At 31.4% G+C, this 14,389-nt stretch overlaps 1 protein-coding gene across 2 annotated transcripts; it reads left to right on the top strand.

Moving 5' to 3' along the window:
• Positions 1-1,640: 1,640 nt before the first annotated feature.
• On the top strand, positions 1,641-11,315 carry LOC123665448 (KH domain-containing, RNA-binding, signal transduction-associated protein 2-like). Of its 2 annotated transcripts, XM_045599753.1 has the most exons (8): positions 1,641-1,965; positions 4,103-4,227; positions 4,644-4,753; positions 5,663-5,868; positions 7,672-7,791; positions 9,245-9,414; positions 9,869-10,071; positions 10,726-11,315. In XM_045599753.1, exons 1-8 carry the CDS (start codon positions 1,758-1,760, stop codon positions 10,751-10,753), a joined length of 1,170 nt encoding a protein of 389 aa, XP_045455709.1. In that variant the 5' UTR covers positions 1,641-1,757; the 3' UTR covers positions 10,754-11,315. The 2 variants fall into 2 exon arrangements, with proteins under 2 accessions (XP_045455709.1, XP_045455710.1); XM_045599754.1 differs by lacking the exon at positions 7,672-7,791.
• The last annotated feature ends 3,074 nt before the right edge of the window (positions 11,316-14,389 follow it).

Below are 14,389 nucleotides of genomic sequence, written 5' to 3'. Positions count from 1 at the left end.
GGTTAACAAATTAAATATTATTCAAAATCACAGCCTGAGACTTATCACTGGCGCCATGAAAACAACCCCAATTAATTCGTTACAGGTCGAGTGCAACATTTCCCCTTTACACCTTAGATTTAAATATTTGAAATACTGTTTTTTGCTAAAACTGTTTTCCATTAGTAATCATCCTCTAATTAAAAAGCTTAATTACTTACATAGTAAATATCCTGTAAATGCTCCATTAACTTCTAATAACCCATTTATTCTCTTCGAATATTCATTCATGTTAAATCTAAATAACCAACACAAAATACACAGTTCTAGCAATTGGATGTGTTACGAAAAGGAGTTTGACTGTCTTATTAATCAAATCGATATTATTATTGACCATAAGCTAAAAGAGCGCCAGGAAGTTTACAACCTCATAGCACAATACTCTGATAAGTTCAAACAAGTTTACACAGATGGATCAAAAAATGATATAAATGTTTCCATGGCCTATTATGTACCTCATCTGAAGTTTGGCCAAGGCGTCAGATTGAAAAAGGAGATATCAATATTTACAGCTGAAGCTCTAGCAATTACTGCTGCCCTAGAATTCATTAAAAAACAAACTAATCAATATTGGCTGATCATTACTGACAGTATGAGCGTTCTAAAGGCTTTAGATAATTATCAATTCAGTGCTAATACAAACTTCATCATTTTAGAAATAAGACATCTCCTTTATCAACTATCCAGAAGAAACTACAACATCAAATTATTGTGGACACCTTCACATATAGGAGTAAGGGGAAATGAACATGTGGACTTTCTGGCACGTTCAATTGTTGACAGTGACAGCGGCAGCCCTGTTGATGAGAATGTTGCCGTACCATACACTGATCTATTAGTTGCTATTAAATCAAAAATCCTATCTGATTGGCGTGATCTTTGGCGACAAACCTTGTTAAGAAAAGGATCTTGGTATGCTCAGATAAATCAAGATATTGGAAAAAGTCCTTGGTTTACTAAATCGCATCAACATAGAAGCAGAAAATATTATACAATACTATGCCGCTTGAGATTTGGACATTGCAGATTTAATGCACATTTGAATCGTATGCGTATCATCTCATCGCCCGTTTGCCCACATTGCACCAACAACTCTACACAGTCTTTAGATCACATATTTTTTGAATGCTCCGCTTTTAATCTGGAACGCCTCTTATTTATAGCCAACTTGTTATCAACTTCTGGACCAAAAAATGTCCCGCGCAATACACAAGATTTATTGACTAATTTGGATAACTATACTAGTATATTTGAATTTATTTGCAATACTATCAATGATATTTGAAACAGGATCAGGACCTTCATTCATCGGATGTGAAATTTTATTTTGATATTTCAGGCTTCGGCCTATTACAGACTTGGTTTCGACCTCGCCTATCACTTATAGACAAAGAAGAGTAGACGAAAATATGAAATTTCAGACTTGGTTTCGGCCTTACTCTACCAGTCATCGAATCAGAAGAACAATAAAGTTACTTCAGACTTGGCTCCGGCCTTTTGATATATCAGAACGAAACTTACAAATTCAGACTAGGCTGTATGGATTATAGTCCTTTGCCTTTCCCTATTGGGGATAAACTTTAAAACAACTATAATCTATGTCTTTTAGCGTCACCCGGTAAGCCTGACTATATGCTGACAGTGTCCGTATGACACAAAATTAGTGTATTTGTATAAAAAAACATTGTAATATCTTAATAAGATAATAAATATATCAAATGGCGGACAAATACGATAAAAACGGTTATAACAGTAGTGATTTTAAAAGGAATCCTCAAGATATGAAAGAACAGGAGCAAGAGCAAGATGGCGAAGATGGATCAAAAATTAACGAAAAAGCCGGCGAATATATGAGAGAATTATTAAGTGAAAAAATAAAGCTAAACAATGCAAAATTCCCTATTTCGTCACGTCTAATTGATAGCGGTTTGTTTATTTATTTTCACCTTTTTTGTTAGATTAAATATTTTCATATTCTGTCAGATATTAAAATTATTAAGTGCTAATTAAGATTCATGACGATTCTCCTTCGTTATCTTTCATTAGATTTTCAATTTTAATTACTTTTCAATAAAAATAATACCGTTATTGATATCAAAAATTAGACAAAAATGTGCTCATAAGTTTGTCCAAGTTCGTTGACCTTGTTCGATGGCGTGTTACTTGATAATAACGGCATATACCATGACTCATGGTGTCTGACATCAGACTTGGGCAAAATGTAATCAAAGTAATAAGTAAGAATTAAGGTTACAGTGAGTAACCTGTAATCCTGAGTACAAATTACAAAAAGTAATCGTATTTATAACACATATATTTAATAACACCCGGGACCGACTGCTTAACATGCTCTCCGAGGCACGGTAAGGTGACCCATTGGTGTTGTGGACTGCACAAACACCTAGACCACGGCAAACATATGTATGGCCAATACAAATGTTGTACTCAAAATGAATTGCTTGATAATAATTACCTTTACTTATAATAGTCTCGCAATTAGTCTCATATATCGCTATTATAATTGTTTGTTTGAGATAAAAAGACTAATTAAATCAACCAGTAATACTATGAACGTAGACGAAGCAATAGAAAATATATTAAATAGCTAATATATATATAAAAATATATTAATATATTAATAGCAATAGTAAATATACATCATTAAAGGTAAATCAATAAGTACTCATAAAATCTTAATCAAATTTAAAAGGTACTGTGTGACAAGCCCTGCGGTCACCAACCTGCATGCCCAGCGTGGTGACTAAGGGCAAAACACACGAGTTCACTCAATTTCTGACGCAAACTTGTGGATGCCTATATCCAGCAGTTGACTGCGATAGGCTGAAGTGATGATAATGTAAGTGACGTGTGACAAGCACCAGCTTTCGACTAAAAAAGTCAAGGTCCATCCAGTAAAAACTTATAATACAATGATGGTTGATGAAAAAATAGTCAAGTAAAGATGCATTATAAGACATAACTCAAAAAGAGAAGAGTATGGTTGAATTGAACCTCCTTTTTTGAAGGCACTTAAAAGCACTATGAAAGTCTCACCTCATCTTAGTGTAACCGCTTAAACACAAGTCAAATGGGGAATTTTTTTTTTAAATATATTGCTTGAACTAAAAAATGCCTGAACAATTACACATGCATATTGTGTGGAAACAGGATGGTAATGAAAATTCATATACAAATTCATCATGATAAGTCAATAATACTCATATTTATCATATAACTGCACCACCTACTCTGTATCGAGCTTATATTTAAATTTAGGCTGTAACTATAGTCTGTAGTTCCAGTCACTAAATTACCGCAAGAGTCACGCTAGTGTCCGAATATCCTTATCGATAAATTTATTCTTCCTTTAATTAGGTTGTCTGGAAGAAATAGCTAAATAGCCATAAGTCCGCCTATTGTACTACACAGTCTGTAAATGTTTTTAAATGTGTTTAATGTTTAAAATGTAGTTGTGGTATACAATAAAGTATAAATAAATAAAGATTACATGTTTAATCTTGATTACAAGTAATCATGACTACCTTCACTCAGATAATTACTCCTGTTATGTGAGTAGTTGATTACGCCTAACTCTGTCTGACAAGGGTCACTTTGGATCAAATACAAAATTTTTAATCTGGACTTGGTTTCAAACAAAATGTGTCATTATATTTATTTTAAAAAGAAACTAATTTGTCCTTAAATGATCAGATGGTGTACCGTAATTGTGTAAATACCATCAACTGTCTAACTAGAAAAATATTAGAATTCAAACAAACAAATTAATGTACAATACATTACTCTATATTACTGTCGCTATACTCTTTACTGCTGTAACCACACAGCTAACAAGTTTGTAAACTAATTAAAAATAATTATGCTGTTGGTATGTAGTAAAACCTTAAAAAAGATTTACATATGCAGTACATTTTTTTTTTTAATTTATACTTAAGGAAAATGTAAAAAGACTTAATTCTAATGTTCATTTATTTTGATTACATCATTAAAGTAATCAAATTAATATAAAATACATCTCAAAACAATCTAGTTCTTAATGTTTTAGAAGTAGCAAAAGTACAGGCTTCAGGTCGAGTACCCGCCAAGGACTTCAAATATGTAGATGTCTACAGGGACAAACCGAATAAGGTCACCGTCAAAGTTTTGGTGCCAGTGAAGGAGCATCCTAAGGTAAGTGTATTATTATCGTAAAGTATAGGTTTTGAGATGGTGCTAGTTAAATCTTCCACTTAAAATTTAATAATATGATATGTCTTGTACACTGTAAATGTGTAAAGTTGTTATTGTTGGTTTTAGTTTGTAGATATGGTGTCCTTAAGTCCCATTTAACTCAAAAGTTTCTCTTAAAGTTTTGCAATAAATTGAAAATATGAATATAGACTGTATGGTATAAATAATATTTATACTTTCATTCACACATACACACACAAAATACTTGTGTTCTGCAGTGTTTCTGTAATAAATAAAGCCCCTTTTTTTAATTAAATTTGAGATGTTATATTATTTGGATATAACTGAAGAATTGTTGAGAGTAATATCAGACCTATTACACTAAACAGTATTTTAATATAATTAATTTTATGTAGGTGAACTTTGTTGGAAAGCTCCTAGGGCCAAAAGGAAACACAATGAAACAACTGCAAGAGGAGACCATGTGTAAAATGGCCATACTTGGTAGGGGATCAATGAGAGACAGGTAAGGAAATTATAAAACTAGATGATCTGGCAAATGTTACGCCTATACTTACTTACATATAAAAAAAAAAAACTCCATCTATTCTCAGACTTTCTATTTATAACTAAAAAAAAGTTTGGTGTAGTTCTATAATGAAGATATTAACGGTTATATGAGATTTTTTATAAAAATACTAACTGACCTAGCGAATTTCATATACCGCCCAATTTTTTTTTCATTTGGCAATAGAAATATTGCCCTCCATAATAGATATAATAATATATTCTATATTTTAATTTTGACAAAGTTACCTGTCTGTGCAAAATTTCATTAAAATCAGTCCAGTAATTTTGGAGATTAGCCCGGACAAACATAGGAACACGTGACATGGGATATTTATATTTAGTGTGCAGAAACGCACAGACAAACAGACAAAAATTCTAACAATCATTGTTTTGGATGCTATTTGCGTTAAAGTCCCAATAATATTTTTTCTCATATATCTTCCATGTACAGACAGCAATTCATTACATTTTTATTATATGTATAATAATAAAGATGCGTGGGTATTATACTAAGATGCTGTATTTCATGCAAGATATAAATAAATTTATAATGTTTGATACATTTATTAAAAGAAAAAAATTGAGATTTTGCAGAATCTTATCAATTGTAATTATATCACACTATCAAGTATAGGTATATGTATCAAAAATGATTATTCAAAACTGATTTTGAAGCCTATTTAATAAATAAATTTTTTATTTAATGCGCCATAATGTTTAATTCACAACTTAGTATTTGTGTATATACGTAGAAACTGTACTTATATTATAAAACTGAAGTGTTTTTACTTTTCTTAGATGCACTAATCTCGTGAATTGCTAGTTCACTTTTTTATGTGAGTAATATTAATAAATGAACTTTCAGACAAAAAGAAGAAGAACTCCGCAACTCATTGGACCCCAAGTATGCTCATTTGTCGGATGAATTACACGTAGAGATATCTGCGTTGGCCCCACCGGCCGAGGCTCATGCCAGGATTGCATATGCTCTGGCAGAGGTCAAGAAATATCTAATACCCGATACAAACGACATGATCAGACAAACGCAAATGCGGGAAATTATGGAAAGAGGTTAGTTAATTTTACCTATTTCTCATATGTTACTTAATTAAATATATTAGTATTACAACACCAAACTTTTTTATAGATTTGTTGTGTTTTTTTTTTATAATTAACATTCTCAGATTCTAAAATGTCCATGTCTTTTATTATTAAACATCAAGCATTAAAAATAGTCAAAATAAAAGATAAAAAAAGATTTAGTATAGAATCTATGGGACATATTTACAGAAACTTAAGGAAAACACACACTAAACTATGTTTTCTTGTTTCTAGAGCCAAGCTATGTATAATCTGTTACTTGAAATTTATAAAATTGTATAAATATGTCTGCTGTTGTGTATTTTGTCATGTTTTGTCATTTTTTTTTTTATTTCTCTTATTTTCAGAAATAATATAGTTTTTTTTCTGTATTAATATTCTCTTTTGTAGTCCTTTTTGTAAGTAATTAATAGTTTTATTTTGTGCTCTAGAAACTGAAAAAAAAAAATTGAATGTTATGCATGCTAGTTACTGATATATGTACCAAGCCTTAAGACCTTACTGTATACCTAATGTATTTATATCAATGTAAAAATATGTATATTGTTAGTATGCCAAAAGAGTAAATAATTTTTTGTTACATACAAAATAAAAGTTTATTCCTATAGAAGTAAAGAAAAATAATATAGTGAACATTGAACATAAATTAACATTTAATTTTCACATCACAAGAAACGATACTTTATAAATATGGAAAAACAAAAACAAAAACAAAAAATAAAGTAATATCTACTAAATAAAAATTATTATACCATTATTATTGCAGATGTTTGGTAACTATATTTCTTATGAATGTTTGTATTAAAATCATATTAGAAATACCTATGTTTAACACAAGAAAACCAATATTTTTATGCTACTAAAAATTAAGAAACCTTTACTTATGCCTAAAAAACTTTTTAAATCCATAACCTTTCATAACCTAATTAAAAATAAAAACTACTACAATCACACACTAAGAAACAACACTAACAATTATCCCTAATATTAAAAAGATACCTAAAATAAATAAGATTCCTACCAATTCCCAAAAAAATCCAACCACAACACCCATAAAACTCACAGACAAATATGTCCTTTGCTAAAAGTGCCCGGTAACAGCGTCGTGTTTGCCCAGACACGAAACGTTCCTTCTCCTACCAGGGTCCCTCATTTTTGATTCTATAAAAAAAATTATCCCCAAAAAAGTTTCACATCCTAAAACCTTCATAACCTAATTAAAAATAACTACAATCGGAAACTAGGAAATAAAATATAACCATAATCCATAATATTAAAAAGATGCTTAACATAAATAAAGTTATTAACAATCCCTAAAAAATCAAAGCCAGTGGCTTTCAAACTTAACACCGACAAAGCCTTAACACATAAAAAGCTCATGGACATATTTGTCTGCCAGATTCTACCTATTCACACAAAAACCATACCCCGAATTGGTCTTTGCTAGAAGTTCCCGGTAACAAAGGCGCTGTACACAGTGCTTGCACCGTCACTATTCGTTCCTTCTCCTACCAGGATCTCTCATTTTCGATTCTATAAAAAACTAATGCTTAAAAATTTTTTCAAATCCTAAAACCATCGTAACCTTATTAAAAATAAATACCACTTCAATCAGACACTACAACACAAGACAACAATTATTCCTTTTATTAAATAGATGCCTGAAATAAAAAATATTTCTACCAATCCCTAAAAATCAGTGCGAGCGGATGTCAAAACTAACACCCATAAAACCCTAACACCCAAAAGACTCACGGACAATTTGTCCGCCAGATACTGTGATCCCGAAGCGGCCTTTGCTCGAAGCGCCCGGTAACAAGAGCGTCGTATACAGTGCTTGCACCGTCACGAAACGTTCCTTCTCCTACCAGGATCCCGTTCTCGACACGGCAGGTTAGGCCTTGTTACTATACAGTTGGGTGTAATTTTTTAATTGAGGTAGGGCACAGCAGGTCCTGCTTAAAATCTGGGTACAACCCATCTGGGGAAGTCAACCTAAGAGAAGATCACAGCTAAATATCACTGCTATCAAGTAGTGTTGTTGTTGTTTTCCTGTGGTGAGTAACGTGACCAGAGCTTCTGGGGATGTTCGGGGGTAGGGTCGACAACGCTCTTGCGATGCTTCTGGTGTTGCAGGCGTCTGTAGGCTAGGGTAACTGCTTATCATGAGGTAGGCTGTAAGCTTGTTTGCCAAGATAGTTATATCAAAAAAAATAGGAGGAGGTGACGTTTTTAGTTTGAGATGTGTAGTTTCAGTACTAGAGTATTTTGTTGATGCTTTCGTAAGTGTGTATATGACGCTCTTACACTCAATTAGCTTAGTAATATTGAAAAGAATAAAATTATGTGTAGTTTTGGTAATTAACAATTTTACATGTAAAACACCCAAACATATTAGTTTTTGATTATCATAGACACCTATTATATTAGCATTGGTTACTGAATACTGATAGTAGGAAACATATCTGCCAACCTATAGTGGACCAGCGTAGTATATATTTTTATGTAACTAAAAAAACCTTCAGCTATGTCCCTGTTATTGTTTTTTTTTTTTTTTTTTTTTGTAAATATGTGTAATTTTTTTTTTAATAAGTGTGAAATTGTACAAAAAATTAGGCAATATTTCTAGTTTTTGAAGACTCCTACACCCTATAGATAATAAGAATATGAAAAAAAACAAGACATATGGGCATGGTCATGGCAGTTAAAGGTTCTATGTCACAAAAATATTTGATCTAGTCTCATTATCCAGGAAGGAAACACTCAACTATGTTTGTATGAAAAAAGAGCCGGTATCCTTTCCTCTGAATCCATTAATAAATCGGAGATTTCAAAAGCAACTACTTTATCCAAACATTAATTTTTAAACATGAACAACCTAAATACATTCCATAACCATTTACCTTTGACCAACATGTTCATACAATTAGATTAATGTCTTTTACCTATTCTATACATAATATATAAACGTCTCTCACTCAACGGTCTCTAATAAAGTATGTATTATATTTTTTTACACTGTGTCTAGTCCGACTCATCATTAACAATCAGCTTAAAACACCGGCATTAATTTAACCTACCTTAGGAATTAAACAACCCCTACACAATAATTTCATTTTATGCCAAAAGTATCTTATATCATTTTTGTTTGTCTTATATACTTAAGAAACACAGCAATTAAACTAGTTTTCACGTAAAAATCGCATGATGCCACAGACAGACGTCGGTAAACAACGACAACATCAAACAATAACTTCCCTCTTTTCAGAAGTCTTTTTTATCGTCTGTTTTTTTTCAAAAGTAAAAAAAAATATTGGTATTATTTGTATATCTGTGGTTGTCGCAGGTGCTCCGCCCCCTCACGCAGTGGCCCGTCCCGCGGCGCCCCGCATGCCCCCAGCCCCCATGCGGCCCGTGCCAGGCAAGACCAAGGTCTTCAGTATCCTAGACAGAGCCCGCGCAGCAATGGAGTCATCTTACTCGTATGAGGATCCGTACGCTGTTTCCGAGCCACCGGTGAGTTATATTTATTTTTAATACAACTAAGTTGGCAAAGTGTACGGTCTGACCCACCTGAAAGTAAGCGATTACCGTAGCTTATTGACGCCTCCAAACTCCAGAGGCTTCACATGCCTATATCTGAAACAGGAACTCTGGTCATCTTCTCATCAACTCACCAAAGGAACACAATACTACTTGAGAACAGTATTATTTTGCTATGATCTTCTGTAAGGTCGATGTACATCGGTTGTTTATCTGTTCTTCATCAAAAATAACTGGGGTAATAAGTATTATTAATAACTAGTGTTCGACCAAACAGATTATTTCGATCTGTCCTAACTAATAACTTAAAAAAAAAATCTTGTGTTTTATTAGGAATATTATTAAATAATCAAATTTGAAGATTATTTTTGAATTTTAGAGTTTCAAGTAAGTAAATGTACTCAAAAGTCTTAAAACTCTGATGTAGGTACCTCGCGGTCCACCACGTGCCGCCCCTGAACCAGATTACTACTACGATCGAAGCCAGGAACGCTATTATGATGAAGATTCCTACTATAAGGATGAAGGCAGAGACTTCAAGGCCTCCGCTCGTGACGTAGGGACTAGGAGGCCTGGGCCCTCTAACCCGCGTCACTACGCTAGGGCTTCGCCCTACGCCCGCCCGCCCAAGTAGTCCTGTTCGTACTTTAACTAGTGTGTGGGTCGGTTTCTTAATGCTCACTGTGATGACTTTTTGACATGATAAGACTAATTATGCTTCATGTTTAAAGACAAGAGTCGTGCATTCTAAGAATTTTTATTGTACATCATAAAGAAATGATAGAAAAATTAATACATATAAAAAACGAGGTGGATATTCGCTATTTTAAACAGCTGACCTGGTAAAAATTTCTGTAAAATCTACCGAAGGGAATTCTTATCATGCGTTTTTTTTTTTTTCTAACAAAATAGTCAAAGTAATGTACTGACTAAACAAAAAAAAACTTGTTCTCGAGTTAGGAGTTATTTTCAAAAACAGCATTTTTTTTTGCGAAAATGGGAATTTACACATCCTTGTTTTTTATATATAGAGGACTAGGATAGAATGATTATTTGACTTGAAAATCTAAAAAAAATACTAATATTAAGAACTCAGGTTTGACTTGTGACGACAGTAAACATTTTGAGACTGACTCCACACGCATATTTTTTGTTCAGCTTTGTTTTAATACGATAACCATTTCGTTTTAATTTGCCTGTATATTTAATTCGTTTAATTTGAACATAATCGCTTTGTGTTTCTCGTGCCTAAAATATATGTTTATAAAATAATGAATTTTTCAGGCCGACACAGAAAAAACGTTCACAATAAGCCGGTGAGTATAAAACTGATAAATCAGAACAGAAAAAAAAAAATAAGCAAATAAAACAGGACACAAAAACTCAATAAGGACATAAAATGACGTCAATAAAAGGAAACCAAATTACGTATAATAAAATAAAAATATCCAAATTATTTGAAATCAAAAGAAATTACTATAAAATATGCTGATTTTAAATTATTATAAATAATATAACTGAAATGTCTACACTGCCTTGATTATGGATTCTGACTTAAAATCACTCAAAACAATATTTGTTAAAAAGAACAAATTTTACTTCTAAAAAGTATTTACTATATGTCAATCTAAAATAAGGTTAATAATAAAAATAGGTAAATAAGGTTTCTTCTTTATTAATTAACGAGCAACATGTGTTAAAATACAAATAAAAGTTAGGTTTAGTTTAATTGTAGGTCTTACTAATCCTAAAATTATGTAATAAAAGTTTTAACAAACCAATTTCAATTTTTCAAACTCTGAAACATGTTATAGGTATAATGTACCTATTGGTAAATTTGTGTGAACTAGAAATAAAAATAATTTGAACTAAAATGCGTAATTTTAATTTAACAAAAAACACGGCGAAAATATTTTTGTACCCTTCTAATTAATCCCGAATAATAAATTTCGTCTTAATAATTTCAATAATTACTTAACATAATAATATTATACTTATACTAGATTAAACTCTTATTTTCAAGAGAAATGAGCATCATTTATTCTTAAAAAAGTTGTTGTAATAAATTGTGCAGCTATTTACTTATAAGGCTGCTAAAACTATTTAATAGAATTGAATAAAGTGTTGGAAATTTCACTAAAGCAGTACATGAATGAATAAATAAATAAATATTATTTCTAACAATATCTTGAAATACAAATAATTAGATTAATTTGGAAATAATAATGAAATTCAAATGTAAGATAATCTGAATTTGTAAACAAATTCTCACCTCTGTGTTAAAATACACAAGAAAAAAATCAGCATCCGCTTGAGATTCTACAGAACCTCAGCATAGCATAAAGAAGTGATAAAAAGGTAAGAATAACAATTTATTTTAGAGCAAACAATAAAAAAGAGCTTTAACTATAAAATCTAAAAAATAAAAATGTTAGTGGAATGTGATAATTGTGTTTCCTCGCAAATGAAAAAATCCCGACTTATTACATCGACAAGTAATACAACGTAAGTAGACTCAAAAAAGTCACGTAAATCCGCGTTATCAAATATTACTCAAAAGTGGTCTTCAGATCGCAATCAAATTTAAATTGGACCACAAGACAAGCAATCAGCTTTTGATTAAAACAAAAAGCGTCAAGTAAAAACGCATTATTAGATATAACTCGAAAAGTAGTTGTTAGATCTCAAATAAATTTAAATAGGACCAATTGGCACACACCACCTTTCGATTAAAAAAAAATTGTCGAAATCGGTCCACACGGTAAAAAGTTCTGCTGTAACATACATTAAAAAAAAATACAGTCGAATTGAGAACCTCCTCCTTTTTTGGAAGTCGGTTAAAAACTCATTTAAAATTATTTATTAAGATCAAACTGTTACTGCCCTCTAGTAGATAATAAAGCTCGCTACGTTATATTAGATCGATAGTCCGAACCGAAGTAGTTTTACTGAATGCCGACAGATGGCGTCGCGAGTACGCAAAAACAAAACGCGTCTCATCAAAGATGACAAAAAAGTACTCATTATAATTATCTCAATCAAATTTAAATGGAACTACAAGACGGCATCAGATTTCGATCAAAACAATAATTTTCAAAATCGATATATACACTGAAAAGTTACATTACATGTAACTCAAAAAGTACTTGTTAGATCTCAATAAAATTTAAATGGGACCACTTGACACGCACCACCTTTCGATTAAAACAAAATCATTTAAATCGGTCCACCCAGTCAAAAGTTCTGGGGTAACATTGAATCAACATTAAAATGCATTATAATAATAAAATGACAGATACTTATCCGACTGATAATATTTGCCCAAATAAAGTGAAAGAATTATTTTAGAAATATCTCAAGAAGAAGTAACACAGAAAGGTATTCATAAAAATTAAATAAAAAAATGTAATACTAAAACCCAGTCTCCAGGTGTGGTAAGTACAATGTTAGAAGATTAGGTAAAGCAAATTTAAATTCCATAGAATTTAAGGAAGCAACATATGCCAAGATATTGAATTCTATAAGATAATTTATGTGGCAATTGAATTAGTAAGCTTGGTAAAAGAAGTCCTAACAACTGTAAACGTACATTATATGACCTATACAAAATCTGATTTTTCTATACTTGGGTGTCATGGAGTTGTTTTATAAAGTCGATTAAGAACTACATAACAAGTCTTTGTTACTACAGAAATTTTTAAAGGCATTTGAGCACCTCTATTACAACTTTTTAGACAACTTCTAATTTTTTTATTAGCAGAACTTGGGCTCAAAGTTATCATTAACTATCGTTGAGCAGACCAATCTATGCTTGAGATTTTAAAATGATATAGCTATTACCAGATGTTTCACTACTTGCAGAAAACTTACAGAGAAATATCTTCCAGATACTTATGTATCCACCATGCTTCATTAGTAGACTCTGTAAATTATTCTGCATACTTCCCCTCCAGTTACAATATTAAAAAATTCTCTTGATTAAACAGTGCGCTGTAAACTAAACTCCACCGTTTTCGTGTTCTTATCTTTAAAAACTTAATGTATACAAAGATAAAAATGATTAAGTTTAATTGTATTTCCGTTTAAACAGTTATATGATAGTGAGAAAAATTGGCACCAAAACTTCACACTGCTGGAAAATATTTTGCAGTACTAGACATATTTAGATACCAAACAAAAGTAGTAATGAAAACACACATGAGTTCACACCATTTTTGGCGCGAACTTGTGGAGACCTGTGTTCAGCAATGGACTGCAATAGGCTAAAATGATAATCAATTATATATTTTTGAACTTAGTTTTTTTTTTGTAAATTTTTTAAACTTTTTACTAGAAAAAGCTTTTTAACACCTAAAATCGTTTCTTATTAATGCGATAACTAATGTTATGGCAGTTTTTTTATCAGCCGTGATATTGAGCCAACTAAAAAACTAGGTGCGTTGTGGAATGTCGTTGTTAAGTAATAGTCATCTAGTAAAAAAAAAAATCTTTTTGAACTATTTGGCTGTGACACATTTTAAGCTTTTAATGACCAATTTATTTCAGATTTTTTTTTCAATAAAGTACAAATCTCTCCAATGTGTTGTTTTATTTTAAATTCCAACTACTACTACTCCTACCCTTGTAATAGCACTGATACACATGATGACACAAATGTATCTATTTGTATATATAAAGTAAAACTAATTTCCTGCAGTATAAATTACGAGAAAAATGAAGCGAAAAAAGCTACCAATACAGTAATGCCAGGATAATTAGGGAATTGATTGCTTGGGGCTTGTATTTTTCAGTTTTTTAAATTGATTTTAAATTACTACACTAAAAGTAATTATAATGTAAACTTACATAGTAAACATATCCTACCGGTATTATAAATACAGAAGTTTGTATGGATGTTCGTCACTTAGATAAAACTACTAAGCTGTTTTAAATAAAATGTTTTGTTACT

This window comes from Melitaea cinxia, chromosome 24 (assembly GCF_905220565.1).
Source record: "Melitaea cinxia chromosome 24, ilMelCinx1.1, whole genome shotgun sequence".
NCBI classification, from domain to species: domain Eukaryota; kingdom Metazoa; phylum Arthropoda; class Insecta; order Lepidoptera; family Nymphalidae; genus Melitaea; species Melitaea cinxia.
The sequence above is the reverse complement of the archived record's forward strand: the minus strand, read 5'-3'. Positions and strand labels throughout refer to the sequence as shown.

Excerpts from the sequence above, each read along its gene's own strand:
- LOC123665448 (XM_045599753.1), top strand. The coding sequence starts at position 1,758 with ATGGCGGACAAATACGATAAAAACGGTTATAACAGTAGTGATTTTAAA. Across the intron at positions 1,966-4,102 it reads GTCACGTCTAATTGATAGCG|AAGTAGCAAAAGTACAGGCT; the intron begins GTTTGTTTATTT and ends TTAATGTTTTAG. Across the intron at positions 9,415-9,868 it reads ACGCTGTTTCCGAGCCACCG|GTACCTCGCGGTCCACCACG; the intron begins GTGAGTTATATT and ends ACTCTGATGTAG.